The sequence below is a fragment of the Pelophylax lessonae genome (genome assembly GCF_965119305.1).
Source record: "Pelophylax lessonae genome assembly, chromosome: 13".
Lineage (NCBI taxonomy): Eukaryota > Metazoa > Chordata > Amphibia > Anura > Ranidae > Pelophylax > Pelophylax lessonae.
Window position 1 is genome coordinate 190,106,202 of NC_138780.1, and position 17,461 is coordinate 190,123,662.

Sequence of the window (17,461 nt, forward strand, 5' to 3'; positions counted from 1 at the left end):
GGCATATTTTTTTTCTTTTATGGGGCACTCTAATGAGCACAACAACACATGCCAGTCTGCACACTTCAGGGTTTTTTTTTTTTAAATTGCATTATTCTCCTCTAAAAATGTGCTCCACATACCTGGAGCCAGCTGAGTCAAAAGCCGCGAACAGGGGGGCGGGGCATGCACATAGCGTCCGCTGTAAGGGAGCCGCAGTCAGGAGCAGAGGGCGGGGCGCGCGAGTGACGTCACGCCCCTACTCGCAGCCCGACAGGACACCGCGATGTCCATTAGTCAGTTGCAGGGGGCGGGGCGCGCGCGGGACGTCACTCCCCTACTCGCGGCTCGCGGCCGACAGGACAACGGCTGCTAGTGAGCCGCAAGCGGTCCGGGCAGAAGCATCGCGCGGGCCGCCAATGGACCGCGGGCCGCCATTTAGTGACCGCTGATATAAATCATTAAAAATGAAAGATTTTTGTGTTTTTCATAGCTCTTGCTCTGTCTCTAAGTATCTTTTATGTGTTTAAATGAGTTTCTATTGTTTTAAAAGTGTGTTTAAAGACCTTAAAATGCTTTTACACGTACAGTGACAGTAAAAAAAACATGCCTACAATGCATTTTAATAGGGTTTTTCTATTTCACGGAATTTCACTTTTCGCGGCTGGGTCCGGAACGTAACCCCCGCAATGGAGGGGGGTTTACTGTATATCGACGATTAAAGTTTCTTTGGTGGAAGTGAATACTTTAAAGCAAAAAAAAGAAGAGGGTTCGATAATTCTTAAATAACGCTTTTCATATCTTCATAATGACTTTCATACAATCTGTATTCTTCAATGAAAATTATGTAAAAGAAAAATACTTTTAATGGTTTTGGAACAATAGATAACGTAACAAAAGGTCTTGGACTGTACTTTAAAAATGCGTTCTGGGAAGTAAACCGTCCTTTGATGGCCAGTCACCCAACTACAGAGATAATTCTCAGGAGACACATCTACAGAATATCTACATTCATACCAATGTGCTCATTGCCCCGATTCTATGAATATGCAATATTTTATATTTACTAGGTTGCAGCGCCGATTGAAACAACATGTCATCTCCAGATAATACATTTTGATATTCCCTCCTCACCACTGAGAATTCTTTTGCTTTGAATGCTTAATTAAAACAGGTTTTATGTTCAGACATCTGTTCTGTGGCAGGAAAGAGTCCATAATGAGTTTCTTCTCAGATTTCAAATTTCAGAATAAACATTATATAAAGGTTTATTAAATGAGGCAATGCTGAGATAATAAAGCACATAACAATCAGGGTTCAGATCTTAGAACACTGGTTTCTGATTGGTTACCCTGCTTACCTCTTTGCTTTAAAGGAGAAGAACAGCCAACGCTTGTTAGGCTGTACTTCTCCTGTGGATCTTGTTCTGCACTCCTGTGACTTGTTATTCAGCAGACAGCGGGCTGAAGTCCACTGTCTGCTGACATCAAAGAGCCGGTTCAGTCTCGGCCAAGATCGCGACAATGGAGTCGGGATCTGCCCACATGCCTGGACCTGCACCTGGCTTAGCCTCTCAGCAAAACGCTGAGAGCCTGGGCCGGCCGCTCCCACCCCCTCCACAGCCCAGCGGTCCAGTGAGCGAGAAGGGGGCAGAGCAGAGAGCGGTGACTAATGCCCCATACACACGTGCAGATTATCTGCAGACTTTTGTCTGCAGACTTACCAAAACCATATAATATGAGGTCAAACCTAAACACTTTCAATTTGTATGCAATCCGGCAGGCCCTTGCACTACATAGAAAAGGTAAGTCTGCAGATAATCTGCACGTGTGTACGGGGCATAACAGTCACCAGCTCTCTGCTCAGGGAGGTCTAAGAACCAAGTGATCAGCAGTGTGAGATTGTTCGGTTCTCAGTGTGAGAGCCGGCGAGGAACAGGTGCAGCATCAGACTGGTTTTGCATCCACCTAGCCAAGTATGATTCAAGAAAAGAAAAAAAAATCCCATACACCTCTTTTAACCACTTTACGACGGCCGGCAGGCAGCCGCTCCTGGGCAAACCGACGTAGCTATACATCGGTCGCGCTCAGGAAGCTAGGGGGCGAGCGTGCTCTGCCGGCGGCTTACTCCCGCCCCCGCTCATCAGCGGGGAAGCCAATGCATCGGGCAGGCGGCTCTGATTGCCACCTGACAACCGTGATCGTTCCCCGCTGAGAGAGAACGGTCAGCTGTTGTAAACACAGCCGACCGTTCTTCTCCCTGTGATCCTTCTATATAGGAACACAGGTCTCTGTGATCATTTCACAAGCCACGCCCCCACAGTTAGAAACACGCCCCCTAGGTACACATTTAACCCCTTGATCACCCACAGTGTTAACCCCTTCCCTGGCAGTGTCATTATTACAGTAACAGTGCATATTTTTAGCACTGATTACTGTGTACTACTTGGACTTGTGGATTATGCAAAACTATTAAAATAGTTTTTACATTTTAGAATGGGGTGCCTCGAGACTGTCCATAATTTTTAAAGGGTGCCTTGAGATTGTATTCAATTTTTAAAGGGTGCCTCGACTGAAAAAAGGTTGAGAAACACTGCTCCAAGGCCATAGAGGCGATCAAAGATTATCTACGATCGCCTCTGTGACCAGCTGTCGGATTGTTTCTTGGGAGAGCCAGCGGAAACGGAAAGCCCGAGGGACACCAGCAAGCGGTGGGAGGGGGGCGTCTTTCTGGAAGCATCTCATAAGCCGCTCGAAAGGCTTTTAACCACTTCCCGCTCCCAAATTACGTAATATGACGTTCTGGGCCTTGAGTGGGGATAAGTGAATGGTGGGTGCAGCTGCAGGCATCAATCAGAAATAATTTTTTTCTGCCAGGGATTCCCTTCACCTTAACCACTTACCGACCGCCCGCCGTCGTTATACGTCGGTCCTTTGACGCTAGATACCGGGGTTCCCAAGTATTCTTTTAAACGGCAGGCGAACTGCTTTCAGATAAGGGTGGTCCCAGCGGCGGATTCATCACGGGATCACCCATACGGTGCGGCGGAAGAGGTGTGTCCCCCCTCCTGCTTACCGAACCCTTTGGCAGCGGCGAAAACGATCCGGTCCATGCTCCTCACAGACAGGAAGTCAAGTGAGGGCAAGATGGCCCTCACTCAACTCTATGGTCTTCGTGGACCAGAGCGATGTCAAATGTCGTTGCTAATCGGTTTAAAGGGCCGATTTTTTTTTTTTTTTTTTTTTCCTTTTTTAGTGTAGTTGTGAGGTTTGAGGTCTTTTTGACCCCCAGATGTCACAATAAAGAGGACCTGTCATGTCTATTTCTATTACAAGGGATGTTTACATTCCTTGTAATAGGAATGAAAGTGATCAAAAAAATTAAATAATAAAATTTAAAGGGAAAGTGTAAAAATAAAAAACAATAAATAAAAAAATAGATAAATAACTTAAAGTGCCCCCCCGTCCTCGCATGCAGAATTGAACGCGTTCGTCTGTCGTGCCCACATATGTAAACGGCGTTCAATCCACACATGTGAGGTATCGCTGCGAATGTTAGAGTGAGAGCACCCGTTCTGGCAGAAGACCTTGTCAGTAACTCAAAACAAGTAACCTGTAAAACATTTTAAAGCGTTGCCTATGGAGATTTTTAATTACCGAAGTTTGGCGCAATTCCACCAGTGTTCGCAATTTTCAAGCGTGACATGTTAGGTATCTATTTACTCAGCATAACCTCATCTTTCACATTATAGAAAAAAAATCGGACTAACTTTAGTGTTTTGTTTTTTTTTTTAATTCATGAAACTGTTGTCTTTTCAAAACAAACGTGTGTTTAAAAATTGCTGTGCAAATACCGTGTGAAATAAAAAGTTGCAATGACCGCCATTTTATTACCTAGGGTCTCTGCTAAAAAAAAACATATATAATGTTTGGGATTCTGAGTAATTTTCTAGCAAAAAAATGATTATTTTTACATGTAGGAGCGGAGTGCCAGAACTTGTCCGGTATGGAAGTGATTAAGAGAGAGGCGGCTGAAAAAAAAACAATAACAGGGTTATGGCTGATATCTTCATCCATAATCCTGGTAAACCACTTCCAAACCGCAATGTATATATACGTATTGCGGTCGGCAAGTGGTTAAGGAAGCCTGTGAAGAGGCATTTGTCTACAGCAGGGGTCTCCAAACTATGGCCCTCCAGTTGTTCAGGAACTACAATTCCCATCATGCCTAGTCATGTCTGTGTATGTCAGTGTTTTAAGAGAGAAAGAGAAGTGCTTATGCCGCTGTACAGAACACTGGTGAGACCTCACTTGGAGTATTGTGCGCAGTACTGGAGGCCATATCTCCAGAAGGATATAGATACTCTAGAGAGAGTTCAGAGAAGAGCTACTAAACTAGTACATGGATTGCAGGAAAAAACTTACAAGGAAAGGTTAAAGGACCTTAACATGTATAGCTTGGAAGAAAGAAGAGACAGAGGGGATATGATAGAAACTTTTAAATACATAAAGGGAATCAACTCGGTAAAGGAGGAGAGCATATTTAAAAGAAGAAAAACTACCACAAGAGGACACAGTTTTAAATTAGAGGGGCAAAGGTTTAAAAGTAATATGAGGAAGTATTACTTTACTGAGAGAGTAGTGGATGCATGGAATAACCTTCCTGCAGAAGTGGTAGCTGCAAATACAGTGAAGGAGTTTAAGCATGCATGGGATAGGCATAAGGCTATCCTTCATATACGATAGGGCCAGGGACTATTCATAGGATTCAGATATATTGGGCAGACTAGATGGGCCAAATGGTTCTTATCTGCCGACACATTCTATGTTTTATAATGCCTCATGGGATGTGTAGTTTTGCAACAGCCAGGGGGCCATAGTTTGGAGATCCCTGCTCTATAGTAACACACTGCTGTAATGGTATGGTTGCTTTGGGTCTAGGTATATTGATGATATATTAATGCAAATAGCATTTTAAAAAAGAGCAGTGTGTGTTTTTGTCACTACAAGTCCCCCACAATACTTCTTTTCACCCGCAAGGTAACTTCAATTTCCTGGTTTAAATGACAGTCACCGTCATTGTCCCACTTCCTCTGAGTCCAGGCTGTCAGGAACCCGCCCACAGGCTGTGAATTGACAATGACCATCCTATTTCATGTGTAAAAAGAAAGTTTCTAAAAACTCTTTCTCTGCAGGGCTTCGACAGTGGAACGTTTCAGGTTAAGGTCAATGTCTACGCCAATAACGAAGATTCTAAAGAAACATTCCCAGTGCCTTATGATCTACCTCCAGAACACTATACGGGAAAAGGTAGGTGATGTCTTTAATATAGTCATGCCATAGAACATGCATCATTAAATGGCTGACCCCATCTGGATCTGTACCAAGCGACCGTTACATCCAGACCACCATGGTTGCACCATTTTGAAGCCGGGTCTCTCTTTCTCCCTGTCCTGGCCGCATTGTATGTTCCTCTTCTGTCTCCTTCCCCACAGCTGCTGCACCGCCATCCTCGGAGCAGGACAGAGCACTGGGCAGGTCTGGACAGAGTCCACCTCGGTGGTCCCAGCCACCAATCACCAGCTAGTTAAAAGGAAAAGCTGGGCAGCTCTCCTCTCTATCCAGACCTGTCTTGTGTAAGGTAGGACTGAAAACGCTGTTGGGAAGGAGGTGTGGACAATGCTATGGGGGGAGGTTGAGAGGGGGTGAGGACACTGCTCTGGGGGGAGGGGGTGGGTTGTGGACACTGCTAAAAGTGTGGGGGGGGGGAGTGGGGTCAGGACACATCTATGAAGGAGGGAGGGGGGCTGAAGACACTAAGTAACTGCTATGATGGGAGGGGTGAGGTAACTGCTGTGAATGGAGGGGATAAGGGGGTGGGGGGACACTGACATAAAGGGGGGGCCTGTGATGTGGGGGGAACTGTGATGTAAAAGGGGGGACTGTGATGTGGGGGAAACTGTGAAGTGGGGGAAACTGATGTAAAAGGGGGGACTGTGATGTGGGGGGAAATGTGACGTAAACGGGGAGAAACTGTGATGTGAAAGGGGACTTTGATATAAAGGGGGGACTGTGATGTGCAAGGGGGGACTGAGGACAATTAAGTGAAGCGGGGACTGGGATTTGCAGGGGGGACTGAGGACGCCGATGTAGGAAGGGGACTGTGATGTAAAGATCTTAGTCATCAGGCAAACATTCCGAGTATTTTAATTTAATACCCCTGCCAGAGAATATCATTTTTAAGTTTCATGTTTTTTTAATGACCCTGTAACCGGTCTTTAATGGCCCTCTCTAAGGGTTGGGTTTAAAGGCAGCCTAGTCTGAACTCTGCTGTGTGACTGTACATGTGATTTCCATCTCATTTTAATCATGCAGCTACTTTGGCACAAACAACTCTTCCTCTCAGTTTGGGGTCTTTCAGACCTCTCTGGCTGGTGACACGCAATAGATTCTGTCAAAGCCACGGCGTTATGAAAGCGTATTATGCCGAGCACCAATTTTCAGAGTCTGGAGGAAATTGGCTGCATTCTCATTATTTTCCAGCTTTGTGTTCCTCTGTCACACAATGCATCACATTTTGAGGTTTCCTCCAGATAGATGAAGATTGGATTACCGTCATTTTCTGCTAACTGAAGAAGAAAAGAGAGCTGCATTGTCATATTTGTCAAGTCCTAAGAGTATTTTTTTTTTTTTGTATATGTGCGTGAAAAGTTATTTGACAAAGTTATTTTGGGAGCTTTGAACTGACTGACTGGTGTTCTTTTTCCCTGTATTGATAATATTCATTCAAGTATACAATTCTTCCTTTCTTTCCTCCTCTCCCCTCCCAATCACTCATCTCCCTTCCTCTCGCTTCCTCTTCCCACATTTTTCCTCTCTACCTCTCACTTTCTCTTCTTTTTTCTTACTTTTCCTTCCTCTCCTCCCCTTTCCTTCCTCTCCTTCGCCTTTCTTTTCATCGGCTCTCCCTTCCTTTCTTCTTCCCTCCCCGCCTCTCCCTTCTTTTCTTCTGTCATTTTCTCACCATCCTTCCCTACCTCACCCTTCCTCTCCCCTCCGAACCTCCCTTCTTATTTCCACTCCCTTCCTTTCCTCTCTGTATTCCTCCCTGACCTTAGTTTCCTCTCCTCTTCCTCCCTCTCTTCCTCTCTCCTTCCTTCCTCTCTTCTTCTCCTTTTCCTTCCTTGCCTCACCATAATTCTCCCCTCCCAACATTTCATCTCATCTCTACTGCCTTCCTCTTTTCTCCCCTCCTTTTTCCTCACATCCCTCCAACTTCCTCTTTTCTCTCCTCCTGCTCTCTTCAAATCTTTCCCTTCCTTGCCTCTCCCCTCCTCTCTCTTCCCCACTTCTCCCTTCATCTTTTCTCCTTTCCTTTCCTCTTCTCTCTCCTCCCTGCTTCTCCTTTCCTCTCCTCTCTGCTTCTCCTTTCCTCTCCTCTCCTCTCTCCTCCCTGATTCCCCTCTCCTCTCCTCTCTCCTCTCTGCTTCCCCTCTCCTCTCCTCTCTGCTTCCCCTTTCCTCTCCTCTCCTCTCTCCTCTCTGCTTCTCCTTTCCTCTCCTCTTCTCTCTCCTCTGTGCTTCTCCTTTCCTCTCCTCTTCTCTCTCCTCTGTGCTTCTCCTTTCCTCTCCTCTTCTCTCTCCTCTCTGCTTCTCCTTTCCTCTCCTCTTCTCTCTCCTCTCTGCTTCTCCTTTCCTCTCCTCTTCTCTCTCCTCTCTGCTTCTCCTTTCCTCTCCTCTTCTCTCTCCTCTCTGCTTTTCCTTTCCTCTTCTCTCTCCTCTCTGCTTTTCCTTTCCTCTCCTCTCTCCTCCATGCTTCTCCTTTCCTCTCCTCTCTCCTCCCTGCTTCTCCTCTCCTCTCCTCTCCTCTCTCCTCCCTGCTTCTCCTCTCCCTGCTTCTCCTCTCCTCTCCCTGCTTCTCCTCTCCTCTCCTCTTCCTTTTCTCTCCTCTTCTCTCTCCTCCCTGCTTCTCCTTTCCTTTCCTCTCCTCTTCTTTCTCTTCCCTGCTTCTCGCTTCCTTCCTCTCATTTTCCCTCCTCATCTCTCTCTTCCTCTCCTCTTCCCAGCCTCCCTCTTTATTTCTGATACATTTGTTACCTCTTCCTCTCCTTTCCTGCTCTTTCTCTCCTCTTCTCTCTTCCTCTCCTTCTCTCTCCTCCCTGCTTCTCCCTTCCTCTTTTCTCTCCTGTTCCTTCTCCGTCTCTCCCTTCGTCTCCTCTTCCCAGCCTCCCTCCTTCTTTGATACGTTTGTCTCTCTTTTCCAGCTCTTCTCTCTTCCTCTCCTCTTCCTCTCCTCTTCTCTCTTCCTCTCCTCTTCTCTCTTCCTCTCCTCTTCTCTCTCCTCCCTGCTTCTCCCTTCCTCTCCTCTTCTCTCTCCTCCCTGCTTCTCCCTTCCTCTCCTCTTCTCTCCTTTTCCCTCCCTATCTCTCCCTTCCTCTCTTCTCCATTTTCTTTCCTGTTCCTTCCTCGTTTCTCCCTTCCTCTCCTCTTCCCAGCCTCCCTCTTTCTTTCTGATACATTTGTCCCCTCTTTTTTTTCCTCTCCTTAAAGCGGAGTTCCGGGCACAAAAAAGATTTTTTTTTTTTGTGCCCCTCCGCTAGGTATGCCTCACCTGAAAAGGAATTGGATAGTTATTTTTTTTTTTTTTGTTACTCACCTTTTTATTGAAGATCGTAAATACTCACCTATGACAGCTTCCTCCTCCAGCGCCGAGGCTCACCCCGTCACTTCCTGCCTCGCGATGATTCCTGGGAGCTAAACGTCATAGCTCCCAGGAATCAATGCGCCGCACCGGCCCCGCTCGTCATTTCCGGGCGACGCCGCATTCCCCTGCTAAACAGCTTCTGGGCATGCCCAGAAGCTGTCTAGGAATGCGGCGCCGCAGCGGAAGTGACGAGAGGGGCCGGTGCAGTGCATTCTGGGACACGAAGACGGGGAAGAAGACAGAGAAGAGGACCGCGCCGGCTTCAGCTGCCCACAACCGAGATGGAAACGCTGTGGAAGAAAATTTCTAAGTAAGTATTTCTTCTAAAAGGTAAGTGCGAACCGGGACAGATCAGAGGCTAGCCATTGTGGAATGTGCTAGCCCTGACTGTCCCAGGGGTATGTTCAGAAAAAAATCGTTTCTCTGCCCGGAACTCCGCTTTAACCGCTCTTCTCTCTAATTTTCCTCTTCTCTGCTCTCTTCCTCTCCTCTTTCCTCCCCGCCTCTCATATTCTCTGTCTTTCTTTTTCTCTCTTCTTCTTTTCTCTCTTCTGATTTCCTCTCATTGCCTACTCCTAAATCTCATCCCCTCCCTCTGCCCCCCTCTCCTCACCCTGACATTTTCTTTTATCCCTTCCTCACCCCGCCTTCCTCTCTTCTCTTCCCTTCCCCTTCCCCATGCTCTCTTCTCCTAACCCTGAGGCTAGCCATAGGTTGATTTTTTTTTTTTTTTTGATTCAGCCAGCGGGCTGATCGAAAAACACCAATAGATTCCCCCATTCACACAAGCAAGTGGATAGAGAAATCTTCCTCACTTTTCTATTGTATTCTGACAGCAAGGACTCCTCCGCTCTCAGAATACGCTGGTCGGTGATGCAGCTTCCTCACCAAGAACATTTTTTTCAATTACTCAACCCCCAAATATTATATATTTTTTTAGCAGAGATCCTAGGGAATAAAATGGCAGCCATTGCAACTTTTTATGTCGCACAGTATTTGCGCAGAAATTTTTCCAACAAGTTTTTTTTTTTTTTTTTTAAAAAGTTTTATGAATTAAAAAAAAAACAAAACACTAAAGTTAGCCCGATTTTTTTTTTTCTATAATGTGAAAGATATTATGCCGAGTAAGTAGATACCTAACATGTCACTCTTTAAAATTGCATACAAGACAGAGTCCCGGGGCTAATTTGTCTTGTCTTGTATGTACATATTGGGATGGAGGTGTGTCCCTGGTGGCACCAGACCATTTTTTATTTTTCGCTTTAAAATTGCACACACTTTTGGAATGACGCCAAACTTTGGTACTTAAAAATCTCTATAGGCAACGCTTGAAATTTTTTTACAGGTTACCAGTTTTGAGTTATAGAGGAGGTCTTGTGCTAGAATTGTTGCTCTTGCTCTAACGATCGTGGCGATACCGCACATGTATGGTATGAACATGTATGGAAAACAACACAATTGTTTTGCAGGTATTGCAGGTATGAGATATCACCGGGTGCATTGAATACCAACAAGTGTGCCAGAAAGACTTCATCACCAGTCACTTCCGTTTCATGTGTGTGTGTGTATGTATATATGTATGTATATATATATATATATATGTATATATATATATATACACTCACGCTGGGAGTGTTTGGTGCAGATATCACATCTGGGGGAGCAGCGGGAAGGTGAGAGGGGTCCGGACAGGAGTGGAGCAACTAGCTGATGGCACATGTGGTGTGCAATGTGGGAACACTTTAGTGGAAGGTGAAAAGGACTGGAGAGTAAGGACTGCGTTGCAGATGATCAGTATAGCTGGGGGATCGGAGTATAAGAAATCAGATGTCACGTGTGGTGCGCAGCATGGGAGCAATATAGCGGGAGGCAAGCGGTGACCATTGAGAGGGGAGAATCCAGAGGTCAGCAGAGCTGAGGGTTACTACTGAGCGGGGGGCATCAGCAGAGCTGGGAGTTAATACTGAGCGGGGATCAGCAAAGCTGGGAGTTAATACTGAGCGGGGGATCAGCAGAGCTGGGAGTGAATACTGAGCAGGGGATCAGCAGAGCTGGGAGTTACTGAGTGGGGGATCAGCAGAGCTGGGGTTAGTATTGAGCAGAGGATCAACAGAGCTGCAAAACAAAACCAAAGTAAATTCCCAGCTCAACTCGTCAGCCAATTTGCTACCAACTGAATTATCCTGTCTAACCAGAATTATCCAACCAAATTATCTTGTTAGACAGGATAATTCAGTTGGTAGCAGATTGGCTTGTAAGTTGAGCCTGGGAATTTTCTTTGGTTTTGTTTTGCATGCGTTGCCCTCCCATGTGCTCCTTGCTGTGAAAGCCATTTATAGGTGGGGGCAGTGCTAGGTGTTTGTTACTGATCAACAGAGCTGGGGGTTACTACTGAGTGGACGATCAGCCAAGCTGGGGGCTACTACTTAGGAGAGGGGGGGATCAGCAAACCTGGAGTTACTACTGAGTGGAACATCGGTATAGCTGGGGGGGTACTACTGAGCAGGGGATCTGCTGAATGAGGGTACAGTGGTGATCGAAAGTTTGGGTACCCCAGGTAAAAATTTGTATTAATGTGCATAAAGAAGCCAAGGAAAGATGGAAAAATCTCCAAAAGGCATCAAATGTCAACAAAAGTTAGATTTTATTTCCATCATTTACACTTTCAAAATTACAGAAAACAAAAAAATGGTGTCTGCAAAAGTTTGGGCACCCTGCAGAGTTAATATCTTGTACTGCCCCCTTTGGCAAGTATCACAGCTTGTAAACGCTTTTTGTAGCCATCCAAGAGTCTTTCAATTCTTGTTTGAGGTATCTTTGCCCATTCTTCCTTACAAAAGTCTTCCAGTTCCTTGAGATTTCTGGGCTGTCTGTCACGCACTGCTCTTTTAAGGTCTATCCATAGATTTTCAATTATGTTGAGGTCAGGAGATTGTGAAGGCCATGGCAAAACCTTCAGTTTACGCCTCTTGATGTAATCCCCCGTGGATTTCGAGGTGTGTTTAGGATCATTATCCATTTGTAGAAGCCATCCTCTCTTTAACTTCAGCTTTTTCACAGATGGCCTCAAGTTACCATCCAAAATTTGCTGAAATTTTATTGAATCCATTTTTCCTTCTACTCGTGAGATGTTCCCTGTGCCCCTGGCTGCAATACAACCCCAAAGCATGATTGATCCACCCCCATGCTTAACAGTTGGACAGAGGTTCTTTTCATTAAATTCTGTGCCCCTTCTTCTCCAAACGTACCTTTGCTCATTCCACCCAAAAAGTTCAATTTTAACCTCATCGGTCCACAGAACTTGTTTACAAAATGCATCAGGCTTGTCTATGTGTTCATTTGCAAAGTTCAAACGCTGCTTTTTGTGGTGAGGACGTAGAAGAGGTTTTCTTCTGATGACTCTTCCATGAAGACCATATTTGTACAAGTATCTCTTTATAGTGGAATAGTGTACCACAACTCCAGTGTCTGCCAGATCTTTCTGGAGGGATCGCGCATTCAAAAGTGGGTTTTGAATTGTTTTTCTCACAATCCTGCGAGATGTTCTGTCTGATATTTTTCTTGGTCTTCCAGATCTTGCTTTAACTTCCACTGTTCCTGATGACTGCCATTTCTTAATTACATTCCGAACAGAGGATATTGACATCTGAAAACGCTTTACTATCTTCTTATAGCCTTCTCCAGCTTTGTGAGCGTCAACAATTTTCAGTTTTCTAGACAACTGCTTAGAAGATCCCATGGTGCTGATTGTTGGGGCAAGGTCAGATGAGTCTGGGCATTTAAAACCTTTGAGATTGACATCACCTGGTTTTCCCAGACGATGATTGAGAACAATCCATGACACTGGCAGGCCTCAGCCTTGCAAAGGGGGCAGTGCATGCTATAAATTCTGCAGGGTGCCCAAACTTTTGCAGACGCCATTATTTGTTTTCTGTAATTTTGAAATTGTAAATGATGGAAATAAAATCTAACTTTTGTTGACATATAAGAATGTCTAATCTATAATTTGATTACTTTTGGAGATTTTTCCATCTTTTCTTGGCTTCTTTATGCACATTAATACAAATATTTACCTGGGGTGCCCAAACCTTCGATCACCACTGTACTAATAAACTAGGGATCTGCTGAACAGGGATACTAATTAGCTGGGGATCTGCTGGAAAGGGGCACTACTGGGCCCGTTTGAAACAAACAGAAAATCAATACACACAGGACATTTGCCAATATTGATTAAAGCTTAAAAAAAAAGCAACACAGAAGCATCAAAAACACATCAAAAAAGCATGTTGAAGCGGTAGGCGCTTTAATGTCTGCTAAAGTGGAAGCAAGTGTAACGAGCCCTTAGAGTGAATCAGAATGTGAATTTGTTATGGATTCTGTATGTTGGCCGCCCAGTTTGAATTATTCTGCATCTTCTTTTGGCCTGCGGCTATTCTCTGTGAGATAAGGAAGGATATATATTGTTCATAGAAGGCTGTACTCTTATGACGGCAGCAGAGAGAGAATGTCATCTTAGCTCGGCTATTCTTATTAATTCAGGTTTCTCTGTAGTACGTAAGCACCTTACTAAATATTCTGTTATCTGAGGGGTCATAGAGCACTCGCTGTCCTCAATGGAGTGTCTGGCTCCATAGTGCAGAAGAGAGGAAGTTGAGGGTTGAATTCCAGTTAGAGATGTAGGCTCTAAGGCAGGGGTCTTCAAACTTTGGCCCTCCAGTTGTTCAGGAACTACAATTCCCATCATGCCTAGTCATGTCTGTGAATGTCAGAGTTTTACAATGCCTCATGGGATGTGTAGTTCAGCAACAGCTGGAGGGCCGTAGTTTGAGGATCCCTGCAAAGGAATAGAAGTAATGAAAGAACTTGTGTAGAGTGAAAGAAGATTGCCAAGTTATAGATATCTGTCCAGATATCATTTTTATTTATCACATTAAAAAGTGCCCTTAAAGAGGAAGTAAACCCTCCTCTGACACTTTTACCTATAGGTAAGCCTATGATAAGTCTTACCTATAGGTACTGTAAATATCTCCTAAACATGTACCGTTTAGGAGATATGTACCTTACATGCATCCAGTGACGTCACTGGCGCATGCGCTCTGAAGGAACGGCCACTGGTGCCGTTTCTTCAGAGCCCCGTGCGTGCGCGGGAGTGACGTCACCGTGGCTCCGGCCAATCAGATGGCCGGATGCCGCGATCCCGGAAGACGGGCGACTGGACATGTCGCCCGTCATACAGGTGCGGGCAGGACGGCGGGGGCTCGTTCTAAGGTAAGTATTGCATAATGAGCTAGTATGCGATGCATACTAGCTCATTATGTCTTTCTCTTACAGGTTGCAAAAAAAAAAAATGTTGTATGGGTTTACAACCTCTTTAAAAGAATCACAGCCAATACATTTTGGGGGTTGCACAAATACTACTCCTCGTCATGGTTTCCATATGTTGTGCTGGAGGAGTCTAGTTGGAATACTGCGAAGCTTGCTGTGGTCAATGGTCTAGCAGTCCTACCAGCCTTTTCACTCTTCACAAAGTGGCTTTCCCGAAGGCTCTCCTTCTATCTGTTTCTCAATGAACTTTTTGGTTCTACATAACCTGGAACCATAGGAGACTGCACAAACCGTGGTCCATCATTTTTCCATTTAACATTTTGTGTCATAGGATAGCCCTATGTTCATACTAAGAATGTTTCAATTCACTTACTGTTGATTGACTCATTACCTCTGTTGGATGTCTATTCTAAGTGTTCATTACTCTTTCAGTAAACTATTGTGTTGCTCTTGATCTTCCTTCTGCTAGTTGGAGGTCATGTCTCTGCATCCTTGATCTCAACTCAATACTGAAAATACTGCATTCCTGAATGTTGCTCACACCCAGAAAATATGTCAAGATTTTGGTTCTTATCTCAAGGGTGTACATATTGGGTTCCTGCAATCTTTCCTCAGATGTAATATCCCTTAGACCAGGGGTGTCAAACTCAATTTAATTGCGGGCCGCATCAGCATTATGGTTGCCCTCAAAGGGCCGGTTATAGCTGTAAGATCAGGTATCCAAAGCACCCCATGCACCCTTACATGAAATGGCAAAAGCCCCCCCACCATCATAAGTCAAGAGTCACCCATCCTTCCTTATATCACAATGCACCCCCTTACCTTGTGCTACTGCCAGGAAGATGCGGGTGGATCTGCAAGGTCTGGAGGAGGACCAGAAGAGGGCTGGAGTCAGCTTACAGAGTCTGCTGAATACTGAAACCAGGGGAGGCAAAGACAAGGTGGTATTGTGGCTGCACAACGAGGTGCAGGATCTGTAGGAGGAGTTTTGCACTCCTCTCTGCTGCAGACTGCTGAGAAGGGGGGTTGGGCAAAGACGAGCCTTTTTACAGCAGCACAGAGAAGCACAGGATCTGGCAAAGGAGTTCTGTTCGTTCTGCTGCTGACTACTGAGACAGGGTGGGGGCAGAGGCAAGGGGGGTGCCACAGGTGTAGGAAAGGTGCGAGGGCCACAGGAAATGGCTTGGGGGGCTGCATTCGGCCCGCGGGCCTTGTGTTTGACACCTGTGCCTTAGACCTTTCTCCATTTTTATTGCCTGTCTCTGGACTTGTTCTGTCTTGTCAATACACTAAAAATCTATATAGGAGAATCAGGTCCTCCTTCCTCCTTCTGGATATCCATTTAGTGATAACTAAAGATCTATATTAGGGAATCAGGACCTCTTTCCTCCTGCTAGTGATCACTCTAGTGATATAAAGATCTATATTAGGGAATTAGGACCTCCTTCCTCCTGCTGGATATCTATTTAGTGATAACTAAATATTTATATCGGGGAATCAGGACCTCCTTCCTCCTGGTTGTGATCCCTCTAGTAATATAAAGATCTATATAGAGGAATCCGGACCTCCTTCCACCAGCTGGTGACCCCTCTAGTGATATAAAGATCTATATAGAAGAATCAGGACCTCTTTCCTCCTGCTGGCGATCACTCTAGAGATATAAAAATCTATATCGGGGAATCAGGACCTCCTTTCTCCTGGTTGTGATCCCTCTAGTAATATAAAGATCTATACAGCGGAACCAGGGCCTCCTTCCTCCTCCTGGATATCTTTTTAATCTATTTAATGATAACTAAATATTTATATCGGGGAATCAGGACCTCCTTCCTCCTGGTTGTGATCCCTCTAGTAATATAAAGATCTATATAGAGGAATCAGGACCTCCTTCCACTTGCTGGTGATCCCTCTAGTGATATAAAGATCTATATAGAGGAATCAGGACCTCCTTCCTCCTGGTTGTGATCCCTCTAGTAATATAAAGATCTATATAGAGGAATCAGGACCTCCTTCCACTTGCTGGTGATCCCTCTAGTGATATAAAGATCTATATAGAGGAATCAGGACCTCCTGCTGGTGATCACTCTAGTGATATAAAGATCTATATAGAGGAATCAGGACCTTCTTCCTACTGCTGGTGATCCCTCTAGTGATACAAAGATCTATATAGAGGAATCAGGACCTCCTTCCTACTGCTGGTGATCCTTCTATAAATTTAAAGATCTATATAGAGGAATCCGGACCTCCTTCCTCCTGCTGGTGATCCCTCTAGTGATATAAAGATCTATATAGAGGAATCAGGACCTCCTTCCTCCTGCTAGTGATCACTCTAGTGATATAAAGATCTATATTGGGGAATCAGGACCTTCTTCCTCCTGGTTGTGATCCCTCTAGTAATATAAAGATCTATATAGAGGAATCAGGACCTCCTGCTGGTGACCCCTCTAGTGATATAAAGATCTATACAGAGTAACCAGGACCTCCTTCCTCCTGCTGGTGACCCTTCTGGTGATATAAAGAGGAATCAGGACTTCCTTCCTCCTGCTGGTGATCCCTCTTGTGATATAAAGAAAAACCCAAAAGGAACTTTTCTCATGGAACTTTTGTGAGTGGTGCTAAAGAAAGGTCCAACATTTAATCAAGCTCAGTTTCGATTTCTGCTGCCTGGCAGCACTTTTACTTTAAAACATTTAAACCTAGAGATTACACTGCTTGTATTGTTCCTTTATGTTTTATTACAAGAGGAGAGGAGCCGGTACAACTGTGAAAGACTGGAGTTCAGCCCTAAAATGTCTGACAGGTTCTCTTTAGCATTTGTGCAGCATTGCCCCCAACCCTTGCCTTTCTCTCTCACTTTTTGTGGCATCCATGCAGTTAATGTTCACCTCACCAGTGAAGGACGAGTAATTGGAGGCTGTGGGAGGAAAATCACAATGGAAATGGTGTGAAACAATGTGAATCGAGGCCTCTATCTCTTCTTGATTCATCAGAGTCTGACAGGCGTTCAGCGGAGACGGGATTCTCCCGCGGGGACATTGAGCCGGCGTGTACATGCAATATTCCAGTCTCCTGTACAGTGCTGTATTTGTCCTTGTCATATGGTGTACATCACTGTTATTTCTTCTAGATTGCCTCTTCCTCCTTCCCTGACCTTTTCCAAGAGTCTACTAGTCACACTCTATGCCGATGTTAGGCATACCAGCCATCAAAATGTGACAGAGAGATGCAAAGTTGTGTTGTAAATGGACTTGTGATTACCATATGGAAATACACATCTTGATTCACACCAAGAGATTGCAGCACAGCGTCCTGCTGCGACTGGTCTGCAATCATCACACTACGTGCAAAGCAAAGGTCTGACCTGCTGGCTCCTGCTAATAAGTCTGTCTAGCATGGCTTATAGAAAACCACTTGTAGACTTCAGACGGAGCATGCTGGCCTTGTGGCCAATACCACAG

General features: G+C 45.1%; 1 protein-coding gene across 2 annotated transcripts in view; it reads left to right on the plus strand.

Annotated features, from left to right (window-relative positions):
* The window catches only part of TDP1 (tyrosyl-DNA phosphodiesterase 1), a 162,840-nt gene that overhangs the window by 131,572 nt on the left and 13,807 nt on the right, over positions 1 to 17,461 (plus strand). For both annotated transcript variants that reach the window (XM_082242794.1, XM_082242795.1), the window contains exon 15: positions 5,174 to 5,288. In XM_082242794.1, coding sequence (XP_082098920.1) covers positions 5,174 to 5,288 — 115 coding nt within the window. The remainder of the gene's footprint in view (positions 1 to 5,173; positions 5,289 to 17,461) is intronic.